The 15676-nt window shown below is 40.5% G+C and overlaps 1 protein-coding gene across 1 annotated transcript in view; it reads left to right on the forward strand.

The window, feature by feature from the left end:
• Positions 1 to 266: 266 nt before the first annotated feature.
• bmp5 (bone morphogenetic protein 5) overlaps positions 267 to 15676 on the forward strand; it is a gene marked incomplete at both ends in the record, with an annotated part of 43780 nt that continues 28370 nt past the window's right edge. The window contains 2 exons of the mRNA XM_084141385.1: positions 267 to 762; positions 5751 to 5943. Of these exons, the coding sequence (XP_083997511.1) occupies positions 267 to 762; positions 5751 to 5943 (689 nt within the window). The remainder of the gene's footprint in view (positions 763 to 5750; positions 5944 to 15676) is intronic.

A 15676-nucleotide genomic window follows, 5' to 3' on the forward strand; every position in this document is an offset into this window, starting at 1 on the left:
ACTTGTTTTGTTTTTTGCCGAAGAGAAGGGACAGCTCCACAACATACGTTGATGTGAGACTTTTAAGAACATCATTGCAGGCAGACGTTCTCCTTAAAAGTAATGTGACATAATAACCTTTATGTTATACTGGATGTAAAAAAAAAAATAAAAAAAAAAAAACATTCAGAAATTGTGATATTTGCATTGAAATGGAGATCATCTTTATATATGAGTAACAACTGTATACCTGTGTAACATCATCATCAAAAACATCCTTGTGCAAGATGAGAGCTTTCGTTCCTTTGAACCGGGCCACACTTGGACTTTTCTGGAGCTGCTTGAGTTTTCTATACTGCGCTCATTGTAGTTTAGGCGACAACCATGTGCATTCTAGTTTTATTTACAGGAGATTGCGTAACCATGAACGGAGAGAGATTCAGAGAGAGATTCTCTCTATTTTGGGTTTACCACATCGTCCAAGGCCCTTTTCTCCAGGAAAACAAGCATCTTCAGCACCCCTGTTCATGCTTGACCTGTACAATGCCATGACTACTGAGGAAGAAGAAGGATTGAGAACACAAGAGGTTAGAGGGAAAGGATTCAGCGGGAAGGCTCATGGAAACTCGCGTAAAGGGTACTACGGCTCTTCGCAGGGACACTCTCGTGTTTCGCAACCTTACCGCGCGGCTCCTCTGACGAGTCAAAGCCCTCCACTCACTACATCTCACGACACCAACTTTCTAAACGATGCTGATATGGTTATGAGCTTTGTCAATTTAGGTAAGCGAATTGACTTGAGAAAGGTTTCAAGCTTGCTGATTTGTGCCGTGCGATGCGCGCCAGCACCCACAAATGGCAAATATTGTGGCCACTGATTTATCACAGTATTTTTTAAGCCTTAGAACTATGTCACATGGCCTTCTCGCTACTCATATCTTAATGTTTAGATTTGTTTATATATTATAGGCCTATTATTTTTGTATATTGTCCATATGTCCTTCAATGCTGCAAACGTACTTTTAACCATGTTTTTATTTTATATTTAAAAAATAAAATACCAGATAGATTCGTTAAAATTCTAACTTAACAACATTGGTTGAATTAAAATGAATCCGTATTTATTTTTCTTGAATTTGATTGAATTCATTAGACTAAAAATAAAAACCCTTAACATGTTAATCAAATGTTCCTCCTACAGTAGCATATGCATGGCTATTAATTTTGTTGCAGAAAATGATGATATTCAATTCGATTTCCAATGAATAGAAGTTGTAGGCTATTCCTGTAGTAGCAGACCGTCATTTCCCCTTTGTCACCTATAGCAGGAACACACACTGTTCTCTTCAAGGTCACTGTGCTGTTTGTCTTAATGCTGGACTTTTCATGATACTGTTGTTGATGTTTCAAGTCTATTTTGATTTCAATATCAGTTTCTATTTCAGTCTTTGAGATGCCTGATATTAATGTAAGACCATATTTACAAGGTCAAACAGTGGTAAAAGCACAAACAACCCACATCTTAAAAGACCTTATCCATGCTCTTTGAATAAGATTTGATTAAACAAGCTGTTTGTATGGACATTCTTGAAATTCTCATCTCTATGGAGATCTTGAAATATTCAACTGCAATATCATGCTAAGTCTTGCTTCCACTAAAATGCATGACTTTTCTCTTAAACCTTCATATTTGACTGACCTAGGACAATGGTTATTTGACAAGGGGACATCAAAAGCATTCAGCATGTTAGATATCCAGCACATACATTTTGAATGAATAGATGTTTATCAAAGTACTTCATAAGGCCCACATTGGAGTATTTATATGTTTTGAAATGTGAAAAAGCATTGTAGCCTAAAGAAATGCATTCTGGTAAGAATGATTAACACTATGTTTCTTCAGTAGCTCTGACCTTTATACCCGCAGTTCATACTAACTTATCAGATGACTGTCTGGCCTTGGTTAAATTGGCCTTAATTACGTCCTGTTGTTAAAGAAAGGAAAGAGATTGAGTGAGGGCTGCACATATTCTGCACTTATTCCTCGTGGCAGTGGGTTTGGGAAGTAAGATGTGAAAGCAATAGCATTGTTAATTTGTCTTTGTGTCATTTTTCATTAAACATTACATCCCAATGGAGAGTGAAATGTAATGTATATCCCATTTAAGGGATAGTACACCAGCTGTAAAAAAACAAAAACAAAAAAACGATAAAGCCTATGATCCGTTGTTATGGAGCTAGTGAAATGTTATACTTGCTTACATGTGCCACTATGATAAACACAAACTACACTTACAGATGTAGGATCTTAATTAAATCACTCTTTTGTTGCTGAGAATTTTCCTGCACTGCAGGAAATGCAGATGAGCTTTGTGATTTACATACATTCACTGAAAACCCACACTAACACACGGTTATATTAACAGTATTGCACTTTTCATGTAGCCTACTTTTGGCCAGCTAATAGCCTAACCACTGATCAAGCAACATTATGGACTAAACAGTTCAAATCCTCTTGCTGCAGGATTATTTTGCTGTGACAATATAGGTCAAATTAAGCTCCTACATCTATACAGAGGACACATCTACCAACAACTACAGTTACAGAGAACACATTTAACAACAAAGAGGCTTATAAGAAATATAGCTAAAGTGCTGTATAGCGAAAGCATGTAAAAGGTATTTGTGTGAACATGCTGTTGGATGTAAAATCCCTCACCTTGGCCTGTCCCATCTGTTTGCACTTAGAGCTGCATGGCATGTTCACTGTCAGCCTTAAATGCTCTGTGCTCTCATTCTGGGGACAGTCAGTGGTAAAGTGTTCAATGAGACTATTTACACAAGTGTTACTACTACAGCAATAATGGACTTAACTACACTAATGCTACTACTAACTCCTATAATACTACTACTATTAATGATTATTAGGCCATTTACGTGAGGTATTCACAAAAATGCATATTCACTCTTGTCGACATTACGATGAGCAATTAGACAAAATATGTATCATTTGTCTAGTTCCTCTTCTTCCAAATTGTCATCAAAGTTTATTCACTGAAACTGTTACATGTCAAGTAGCCTAAGAGGCAGACCCTTTTTAGTGAGTCAAACCACCCTCCGAATGAATCTGCAGCTATCTGACACTTGAAATACTATATACTCAACCTCACTTCTGCTTCACGTTACTGACTATAGCTAATCATGGAGCAAGTCCATTCTGTAACAGGACGGCCTGACCCATGGCCTGTGTGTGTTAAGGAACCACAGACTTTCACTGTGGATAGACTATCAGTGAAATGGACTCACTGGCTGTATAATTTCACTGGCTGTGCCAGAACACTAACACACCTCAACCTCGATGCTTTTGTGTGCTATTTAGCAAGTGTTGGATGGTTAGCTGTCACTTTGTGTCTTCTTGACTGCATGATGACATCCCTTTGATTGCAGACAGGGTTCAAAAAGAGGTCTGCTCTTCTTTGTTTGTCAAGTGTAACTCTCAGTCATATACTATAGTACAGATGTACCATCTTCATTTTATCTCTCTTTTTGTTGCTGATAATTTTCCTGTACCGCAGGAAATGCAGATGAGCTTCGTGATTTACATAAATTCACTATTGCACTTTTCATGTAGCTTACTTTTGGCCAGCTAATAGCCTAACCACTGATAAACAACATTATGGACTAAACGTTCAAATGCTGTTGCTGCAGGATTATTTTGCTATGACAATCAGTGGAGGCTCCTCAGAGGAGGAAGGGGAGGACCATCCTACTCAGGGAATTTCAGAAAAATACAAATAGTGAAACATTAAAAAAGTTATCATTTTTAGATAAAACTAGACTAAATATATTCACGTCACCAAACTTCTTACGGCAAGCTGTTTAGCAATGAAGGTCTACAGTAGCCTTAACAGCACCCTCTACTGTAGCAACATGGTGTAGGCGGAGGACAGCTATTTTCCATCCTCCTCTGGTTATATTGACTTGAGTACAAAACATAGGAGGCTCATGGTTCTCACCCCCTTTCATAGACTTAGACAGTAATAATGACGACTTCATAATTACCTACCAGTGCTCTTGCAGTACGAACTGACATGTTGGCCATCCAATCAAAGGATCAGATAATTTATCTAGTAGCCTACTGAAAGCATAAGCTACATCTAGCTAGTACTGCAGTGCATAAAGTGTGGTGAGTAGTTGACTTAAAAAGAGAGAGAAAGACAATAGTTGAACAGTTTTGAACAAATTCATTTCTTCAAAAATTAAGGAGAAGCAGCAGAGAGACAGAGAGAGAGAGAGAGATTTCGTTGTATTTTTCCTTTCACTTACTTAGGTAATGCAACTAATTTAGCCTGCTCAACATCCTGACTCAAACATTGAGGAATGCTAGCTAGCTATTTACTGTACGTTAGCTAGCTGGCTAAAGTGTAAATCATAGTCCACAGATGCTGAGATGCGATAGTCCGGCGTCCCATTGTGACATAGCTACGGGGCTCCGGTACCTCTATTCATTTGAATGTATTGACAGTTGGAGAAATAGCTTGAGCTGAGAATGAGAAAAGTATGATTGTACATATGGATTGGATTGTGGGTTTACTAACGCGTTAGTTCTAGTTTGTTGACTATAACGTTAATATGGTGACAACGATGTAGGCTGTTTAGCAATTAGAAGTTATGGTATCAAGGTTTGGCTTGGAGAGGTTTTTGTGCCAGGTCACAGCTATTGTGTTGTGCACTGAAGTCCACAATCAAAGGCAAAAGGTGAGAGGAGGAGAAACGTTTTGAAACTATTTGGACTAATGATTACACACCAGATCAGCTAGATGCAGGCAAGAGTGTGCAAGGCAGTATTGAATGTGTCACTGTCTGTCATCTTGATTACTCCAATTTGTCTCTCAACCTGTGCACCAACGTTATAAACTTTCATTTGCAGGCTAGGTTGTAGCAGCCTCATGATGGGTAAAGGGCAAATTAGAATATCATCCAATATGCTGTAATATAAATAAGACCATGCTCATAAAAAGAAAAATTGTCCTCCCTAATCTTAAACGGCATGACCGCCACTGGTGACAATATTAGTCAAATTAAGATCCTACACCTGCATTTATCATTTCTGTAAATTGTTAATGTGGACATTTTATATTGTCCTCCTATGAAACAAGTTTAAATAGATATGTCAGGCAAAGATAACTGAATATAGGTTTCTTCTATCAAACACGGACAATATGTTGTATAGGAACTACAGGACATCCATATTAGGTTGGAAAATGAGGTCAAAGCAGTCACTCAAATCGTTTACTGAAATAATGTTTAAAAAAAAGTCTGTCTGGTCTCTTTTTCTCACGCGGAGGGGCAGACGAAAGTGTCTTTCAATTATTGAAATCAGCCTGTTATTCATAACTGACAGCACTTTCATCATCGGCAGAGAATGTAGTTCCTCTCACAGTGGAGGGCTTGTCTGGAAACTGCTACTTGTACTCAGTTGACTGATTGAATGGACTGGTGCTTTTGTTGGGAGACAAAATGTTTGGATTGGCTTTTGGAATGTGAAAAGTTTACATAAATTACATTTTTTTCAGTTAGGTAGGTTACTGCTGTTACACCACATTCTGTCGCTTTGCAACACATTTTGGATCTATTGTGGATCAGGGAAGAAGATATCAGTAATAATAATCACTGCTCTGAATAAGGTTTATGCATTGCATCTCAGCATGTTATGCAGTTATGCAAGTCCTCTATTTAGTCCTCATTGACCATATTGTCTTCTTTTACAGTGGAGAAAGACAAAGATTTCTCCCATCAGCGAAGACACTACAAGGAGTTCCGTTTCGACCTGACTCAGATCCCAGAGGGGGAGGTGGTGACTGCTGCTGAGTTTCGGATCTATAAAGATGGCAGTCCTGCCCGCTATGAGAACATTACCCTGAAGGTCACCATCCACCAGGTCATCAAGGAATATCAAAACAAGTAAGCTCCAGCGCTCTTTATTTCAACCCCCCAAATCATCCCAATTAAATATGAAGTATATCATTACCTTGTAAATTCTTGTGAAATGGGATATAAATTCAGTCGTGGGCATTTACAAGTCCCTCAACAGAAACAGATTGTATTGAATGCTACCTGTCGAATAAGCTGACCTGTATATTTATGATTCACAAGTTCCACAATATTTTTTTTTCTAAAACAGTACTACAGTATGTACAGTAGAATATCCTTGACATCCAGTTTTATACCTCTTTAGACAGTCACTGTACATTTTATCTAAATCAAACTATGTTATGAACTGAATTGGCTATTGCATGTAATTGATCATTCTATGGTTTAGAGTGGTGGATTCCGCAATGAAATACCTATACGAAGGGAACAGAAAGCACATCTTATTCTGTTTAACTGAGAGGAACCAGTCATCTCAAATGTCCCCTATTATTGTTTATAGGCATCCTGAATCCCTGTACATAAAAGGTGCAGCCATGTGAGTTTACAAACCAGTTTGCCTTGTTCTGACCTGACCTTTTTGCCAGTTAGAGAACCAAAATAGTTGCTGATTTGGGTTTTATATTGGATATTTTGAGAATGGAAGAACTGTCTTTATCATGGGAGATGTAATCGCTCAGTGATATGGCTGTAAATCTATTTTCAAATGAATTAATGAATTAATCGATAAATCCAATCAATTAATCAATCAATAAATCATTCAATCAATCTACCAATCAATCAACCAACCAATCTTCTAATCTTCCAATGAAAAAATCTTCCAATCTATCAATCAACCAACCAACCAATCATCCAATCTATCAATCAACCAATCTTCCAATCAACCAACAGATCAATCAATCTTTCACTTTTCCAATCTACCAATCAACCAACAGATCAATCAATCAATCAACCAACCAACCAACCAATCTTCCAATCTACCAATCAACCAATCAATCAACCAATCTACCAATTGACCAATCTTCCAATCTACAAATCAATCAATCAATCAACCCACCAATCTTATAATCCACAAAACAATCAATCAACCAATCTACCAATCTACCAATCAACCAATCAATCAATCAAGCAATCTGCCAATCTTCCAATCAAGCAATCTACCAAACAACCAATAAACCAATCTACCAATCTACTGATCAACCAATCTACCAATCAACCAATCTACCAATCACCCAATCTTCCAATCACCCAATCTTCCAATTTACCAATCACCATAGTCTTAGAGTGAACCTAACACTTTGTGAAATTGAACACAGCTTAAATTAGCTTTGAATTTGTGAGTGGATGCGTTTGAAAGTTTTGAATTTTTTGCGTGGCTGTCTTTAGATCATTATCTAAAGTTGAGCATCCACCCTTGGGGACATGCTTGTGTCAGCTTACTCCAAGGGAGGCTTTTAAATTGCCCTTTAAAACCTGCACAGTTCTGTGAAACACTTGTGGCAGGCAATCAGGCATAAAATAAAGGACATCCTGTTTACACTAGCACATCGCTGAAGTTTAGAGGGTATTTTTTCCTGAATAATCTGCTTGTTTCGAGTAGCTTCAAGAAGGTAATTTGTCTCCTCTGAAATATCAAATCATGACCAGCTGCTTTTCAATTCGACTCCGTAAATCATCCATCCAATGAAATGTTTTATATGAAGTATATCATTACCTTGTAAATTCTTGTGAAATGGAATATACATTCAGCCATTTAAAAGTCCCTCCACAGAAACATTTATATTGAATTCTACCTATGGAATAAGCTGACCTGTATATTTATGATTCACAAGTTCCAGTTTTATACCTCTTTAGACTGTCACTGAACATTTTGTCTAAATCAAACTATGTTATGAACTGAATTGGCTATATCATGTAATTGATCATTCTATGGTTTAGAGTGGTGGATTCCTCAATCAAACGCCTATACGAAGGGAACAGAAAGCACATCTTATTCTGTTTAACTGAGAGGAACCAGTCATCTCAAATGTCCCCCATTATTGTTTATAGGCATCCTGAATCCCTGTACATAAAAGGTGCAGCCATGTGAGTTTACAAACCAGTTTGCCTTGTTCTGACCTGACCTTTCACCCAATTTTACAATCAACCAACAGATCAATCAATATTTCAATCAACCAACAGATCAATCAATCAACCAACCAATCTTCCAATCTAACAATCGACCAATCTACAAATCAACCAACCAACCAATCAATCAATCAATCAATCAATCAACCCACCAATCTTCCAATCCACCAAACAACCAATCAACCAATCTTCCAATCTACCAATCTACCAATCTACCAATCTACCAATCTACCAATCTACCAATCTACCAATCAACCAATCAATCAACCAATCTTCCAATCTTCCAATCTACCAAACAACCAATCTACCAGTCATCCAATCTTCCAATCTTCCAATTTACCAATCACCGTAGTCTTAGAGTGAACCTAACACTTTGTGAAATTGAACACAGCTTAAATGACCTTTGAATTAGCTTTGAATCTGATAATGGCGCCAGAGGGGACAGCTGCCGTTTTACGGGCTCCTAACCAATTGTGCTATTTTGTGTGTTTTTTTTTTTACATAATGTTGATGCTACCGTCTGTTATGACGGAAAAGAGCTTCTGGATATCAGAACAGCGATTACTCACCTTGAACTGGACGAAGATTTTTTTTTTTATGAATCTGACGCAAACAATTTAATGTTGCTCCCGGACAAGGCCCAAATCTCTGTCATTCACATTAAGAAAATAAGGAAATACAGGGGGCGGAGATCAGAGTGCCTTGTGAGAATTCGTCAGCGAGGTGGTAACCCGCCTCTACCATCCGTTCTATTGGCCAACGTGCAATCACTGGAGAATGAACTGGATGAGCTCCGTTTGAGATTAACCTACTAACGGGACATTAAAAACTGTAAAATCTTATGTTTCACCTAGTCTTGGCTGAATGACGACACGGATAATATACAGTTGGCTGGGTTTTCCGTGCATCGGCAGGACAGAACTGCTACGTCCGGTAAGACGAGGGGTGGGGGTGTGTGTCTATTTGTCAATAAGAGCTGGTGCGCGATGTCTAATATTAAAGAAGTCTCGAGGTATTACTCGCCTGAGGCACAGTATCTCATGATAAGCTGTAGACCACACCGTCTACCAAGAGAGTCTTCATCTATATTTTTCATAGCCGTCTATTTACCACCACAAACCGACGCTGGCACTAAGACTGCACTCAACGAGCTGTATAAGGCCATAAGCAAACAAAAAAATGCTCATCCAGAAGCGCCGCTCCTAGTGGCCAGGGACTTTAATGCAGGCAAGCGTATATCCGTTGTACCTCATTTCTACTATCATGTCATATGTGCAACCAGAAGAAAAAAAAACTCTACACCACCTTTACTCCACACACAGAGACGTGTACAAAGCTCTCCCTCGCCCTCCATTTGGTAAATCTGACCATAATTCTATCCTCCTGATTCCTGCTTACAAGCAAAAACTAAAGCAGGAAGTACCAGTGACTCGCTCAATACGGAAGTAGTCAGATGCTACGTTACGCTACAGGACTGTTTTGCTAGCACAGACTGGAATATGTTCCGGGATTCATCCAATGGCATTGAGGAGTATACCACCTCAGTCACCGGCTTCATCAATAAGTGCATTGACGACTTCGTCCTCACAGTGATCGTACGTACATATCCCAACCAGAAGCCATAGATTACAGACAACATCCACACCGAGCTAAAGGCTAGAGCTGCCGCTTTCAAGGAGCGGGACACTAATCCGGACGCATATAAGAAATCCCGCTATGCCCTCAGACGAATCATCACACAGGCAATGCGTCAATACAGGACTAAGATTGAATCCTACTACACCGGCTCTGACGCTCGCTGGATGTGGATTACAAAGGGAAACGCAGCCGCGAGCTGCCCAGTGACATGAGCCTACCAGACGGGCTAAATGCATTTTATGCTTGCTTTGAGGCCAGCAACACTGAAGCATGCATGAGAGCACCAGCTGTTCCGGACGACTGTGTGATCACGCTCTCGGTAGCCGATGTGAGCAAGACCTTTAAACAGGTCAACATTCACAAGGCCGCAGGGCCAGATGGATTACCAGGACGTGTACTCAGAGCATGCTCGGACCAACTAGTAAGTGTCTTCACTGACATTTTCAACCTCTCCCTGACCGAGTCTGTAATACCTACATGTTTCAAGCAGACCACCATAGTCCCTGTGCCCAAGAAAGTGAAGGTGACCTGCCTAAATGACTACCGCCCCGTAGCACTGACGTTGGTAGCCATGAAGTGCTTTGAAAGGCTGGTCATGGCTCACATCAACACCATCATCCCGGGAAATGCTAGACCCACTCCAATTCGCATACCGACCCAACAGATCCACAGATGATGCAATCTCAATCGCACACTACGCTGCCCTTTCCTACCTGGACAAAAGGAACACCTATGCAAGAATGCTGTTGATTGACTGCAGCTCAGTGTTCAACACCATAGTGCCCACAAAGCTCATCACTAATCTAAGGACCCTGGGACTAAACACCTCCCTCTGCAACTGGATCCTGGACTTCCTGATGGGCCGCCCCCAGGTGGTATGGGTAGGCAACAACACATCTGCCACGCTGATCCTCAACACGGGGGCCACTCAGGGGTGCGTGCTTAGTCCCCTCCTGTACTACCTGTTCACCTACGACTGCGTGGCCAAACACAACTCCAACACCATCATTAAGTTTGCTGACGACACAACGGTGTTAGGCCTGATCACCGACAACAATGAGACAGCCTATAGGGAGGAGGTCAGAGACCTGGCAGTGTGGTGCCATGACAACAACCTCTCCCTCAACGTGAGCAAGACAAAGGAGCTGATTGTGGACTACAGGAAAAGGAGGGCCGAACACGCCCCCATTCACATTGACGGGGCTGTAGTGGAGCGTGTCGAGAGTTTCAAGTTCCTTGGTGTTCACATCACCAACAAACTATCATGGCCCAAACACACCAAGAAAGTAGTGAAGAGATCACGACAACGCCTTTTTCCCCACAGGAGACTGAAAAGATTTGGCATGGGTCCCCAGATCCTCAAAAGGTTCTACAGCTGCACCATCGAGAGCATCCTGACCGGTTGCATCACTGCCTAGTATGGCAACTGCTCTGCATCCGACTGTAAGGCGCTACAGAGGGTAGTGTGTACGGCCCAGTACATCACTGGTGCCAAGCTTCCTGCCATCCAGGACCTATATGCTAGGCTGTGTCAGAGGAAGGCCCAAAAAATTGTCAAAGACTCCAGTCACCCAAGTCATAGACTGTTCTCTCTGCTACCGAACGGCAAGCGGTACCGGAGCGCCAAGTCTAGGTCCAAAAGGCTCCTTAACAGTTTCTACCCCCAAGCCATAAGACTGCTGAACAATTAATAAAATGGCCACCCGGACTGTTGCGTTGACCCCCCCCTTTGTTTTTACACTGCTGCAACTCGCTGTTTTTTTGCCTATGCATAGTCACTTTATCCCTACCTACATGTACAAATTACCTCGACTAATCTGTACCCCCCCGTATATAGCCTATTTATTGTTCTTTTTTAAAATAATTTTTTTGACTTTCGTTTATTTCGTTAATATTTTAACTCTATTTTCTTAAAACTGCATTGTTGGTTAAGGGCTTGTAAGTAAGCATTTCACGGTAAGGTCTACACCTGTTGTATTCGGCGCATGTGATAAATACAATTTGATTTGATTTAGATGCATTTGAAAGTTTGGAATTCTTGGCGTGGCTGTATTTAGATAATTATCTAAAGTTGAGCATCCACCCTTGGGGACATGCTTGTGTCAGCTTACTCCAAGGGAGGCTTTTAAATTGCCCTTTAAAACCTGCACGGTTCTGTGAAACACTTGTGGCAGGCAATCAGGCATAAAATAAAGGACATCCTGTTTACACTAGCACATCGCTGAAGTTTAGAGGGTATTTTTTCCTGAATAATCTGCTTGTTTCGAGTAGCTTCAAGAAGGTAATTTGTCTCCTCTGAAATATCAAATCATGACCAGCTGCTTTTCAATTCGACTCCGTTAATCATCCATCCAAAACATTTTTTTTAATGAAGTATATCATTACCTTGTAAATTCTTGTGAAATTGAATATACATTCAGCCATGGGCATTTAAATGTCCCTCCACAGAAACAGATTGTATAGAATGCCACCTATGGAATAAGCTGAACTGTATATTTATGATTCCCAAGTTCCACAAGGTTTATTTTTCTGAAACAGTACAATGTACAGTAGAATATCCTTGACATCCAGTTGTATACCTCTTTAGACTGTCACTGTACATTTTGTCTAAATCAAACTATGTTATGAATTGAATTGGCTATTGCATATAATTGATCATTCTATGGTTTAGAGTGGTGGATTCCGCAATGAAATACCTATACGAAGAGAACAGAAAGCACATCTTATTCTGTTTAACTGAGAGGAACCAGTCATCTCAAATGTCCCCTATTATTGTTTATAGGCATCCTGAATCCCTGTACATAAAAGGTGCAGCCATGTGAGTTTACAAACCAGTTTGCCTTGTTCTGACCTGACCTTTTTGCCAGTTAGAGAACCAAAATGGTTGCTGATTTGGGTTTTTAACTTTGATATTTTGAGAATGGAAAACATTTATTTATCATATGTCAGATGTAATCTCTCAGTGATATGGCTGTAAATGTATTTTCAAATGAATGGATGAATAAATGAATGAATAAATAAATAAACTAATTAATTAATCAATAAATCCAATCAATCACATTTTAAACTTTTTTAACCTTTATTTTAACAGGGTGTCATATTGAAACCATGTCTCTTTTTCAAATGAGCCCTGCACAATACAAACACACACATCAATACAAAACACAATAAAAAATACATAATCATAAGACATAATCATAAAAACAAACACAATATTCACTTAGAGCATCTCCCACTAATGCTGTACATTCCCTAAAGGGCATGAGGCATTCAATCCTGAGCCTCCTTTGCAACATATTCCACATCTGTAGAGCATAAAATCTATGAGCGGCTCTCCCTAAAAGGCTATGCATGGTCAATCTGACGTCTGCAGTGGCCTTACAGTGTTTAATGCGATGCGGCTTCCGCAGAAGTCAGAGCATTCATACCTACTTATTGCGCTTTACGGAGCTGAGCTGTTGTGAAGGAAGTTGTCAAGGAAGTAAGTTTGTGTTTATACAGGACCCCCCCCCTAGCGTCAACCAATCATGTCAATGCGGAGCTATACGGAGCCTGATTAATCTGCTTGTTTTGAGTAGCTTCAAGAAGGTAATTTGTCTACTTTGAAATATCAAATCATGACCTGATACGCACATTTAGGCAATAGATGGATATTGCAGAGCATTAAGTGGCACAAAGTAATCAGAAATAAGTCAATCACACTTCTGTGAAATCAAACTGTCCACTTAGGAAGCAACACTGATTGACAATACATTTCACATGCTGTTGTGCAAATGGAATAGACAACAGGTGGAAATTATAGGCAATTAGCAAGAAACACCCTATAAAGGACTGCTTTACAGGTGGTGACCACAGACCACTTCTCAGTTTCTATGCTTCCTGGCTGATGATACCTCCGCCTTTGTGCAAGGAGGAGCAGGAGGAGCACTGCCAGAGCCCTGCAAAATTACCTCCAGCAGGCCACAAATGTGCATGTGTCTGCTCAAACGGTCAGAAACAGACTCCATGAGGGTGGTATGAGGGCCCGACGTCCACAGGTGTGGGTTGTGCTTACAGCCCAACACCGTGCAGGACATTTGGCATTTGCCAGAGAACACCAAGATTGGCAAATTCGCCACTGGCGCCCTGTGCTCTTCACAGATGAAAGCAGGTTCACACTGAGCACGTGACAGACGTGACAAAGTCTGGAGACGCCGTGGAGAACGTTCTGCTGCCTGCAACATCCTCTAGCATGACCGGTTTGGCGGTGGGTCAGTCATGGTGTGGGGTGGCATTTCTTTGGGGGGCCGCACAGCCCTCCATGTGCTCGCCAGAGGTAGCCTGACTGCCATTAGGTACCGAGATGAGATCCTCAGACCCCTTGTGAGACCATATGCTGGTGCGGTTGGCCCTGGGTTCCTCCTAATGCAAGACAATGCTAGACCTCATGTGGCTGGAGTGTGTCAGCAGTTCCTGCAAGAGGAAGGCATTGATGCTATGGACTGGCCCGCCCGTTCCCCAGACCTGAATCCAATTGAGCACATCTGGGACATCATGTCTCGCTCCATCCACCAACGCCACGTTGCACCACAGACTGTCCAGGAGTTGGCGGATGCTTTAGTCCAGGTCTGGGAGGAGATCCCTCAGGAGACCATCCGCCACCTCATCAGGAGCATGCCCAGGCATTGTAGGGAGGTCATACAGGCACGTGGAGGCCACACACACTACTGAGCCTCATTTTGACTTGTTTTAAGGACATTACATCAAAGTTGGATCAGCCTGTAGTGTGGTTTTCCACTTTAATTTTGAGGGTGACTCCAAATCCAGACCTCCATGGGTTGATACATTTGATTTCCATTGATAATTTTTGTGTGATTTTGTTGTCAGCACATTCAACTATGTAAAGAAAAAAGTATTTAATAAGATTATTTCATTCATTCAGATCTAGGATGTGTTATTTTAGTGTTCCCTTTATTTCTTTGAGCAGTGTATATATATATATATATATATATATATATATATATATATATATATATATATATTATCATTAGGAGCTTGACTATACTTTTGTTTTATCTTAACTTTGATTCCAAATGTGGGACACAATCTAGAAGTTTCTGGGAGGATCTATATTAAAGTTATTTTTATGTTTATTTTATTTTATTAACTAGAAACATCCATTGTGCTATTTATATTATACGTCTTCCATGGAAAGAGAGTTTTAGCTGTGGTAAATGCAATCAGTAGCCTAAACAGCTTGGTGTGTCATGAAACAATCCTATGAAGATGAAACAAACAAGAAAGGAGGCAATAAGGCTGTGTTTACACAGGCAGTCCAATGTGGATCTTTTACCCAATTATGGGCAAAAGATCTGATTGTTCAAATTACCAATTATTGCCAAAAGATCTGATTGGGCTGCTGTGTAAACACAGCCTACTATCATTGGACATGGTTACACACACATTGGGGTCCAATTAGGTTTTTCTTTTGATGAAATAAGACCAAACATACATTTGGACTTTATATGCATTTGGACATGAATAATATGTTTTCAATAAGCTACTGAAACTTTGGAAAAAACATACATTTCAATTTTGCATGTTAACTAAATCCATCAATGTTATGTATTGCTCTCCTTTCAGCTGACTGACTAGATATGTGAACCTCATCCTTGTATGTTCTGTCTCATTCTCACCACACCAGGCCCTTACAAATATAGTTCTCGGATAAAGCTTTTCCATTGGCAAGTTCACCACTTGTGAAGCCTCGGAAATCCATCAGTTATCAGTCCTCCTGGTCTATGTGTTGCCTGTCAGGCGGCTTGTTGCATCCCAGTTCAGTTGAAGCCATTTGGGCCCAATAGCAGCTGCCTAGGGGGTTCCCATGGTAACCCTCATGCCTACCTGCTTCTCTTAACAATGTTCTGGAAGTGGGAAGCAGTGACATAGCTGAACACACAGGGGTCTACTTAAAGCAGGGCCCACATTCACTGGCCAAATATGTGTGCTGGTGATTGAAGGG

Source organism: Coregonus lavaretus (assembly GCF_964263955.1).
Source record: "Coregonus lavaretus genome assembly, chromosome: 25".
Classification (NCBI taxonomy): Eukaryota; Metazoa; Chordata; class Actinopteri; order Salmoniformes; family Salmonidae; genus Coregonus; species Coregonus lavaretus.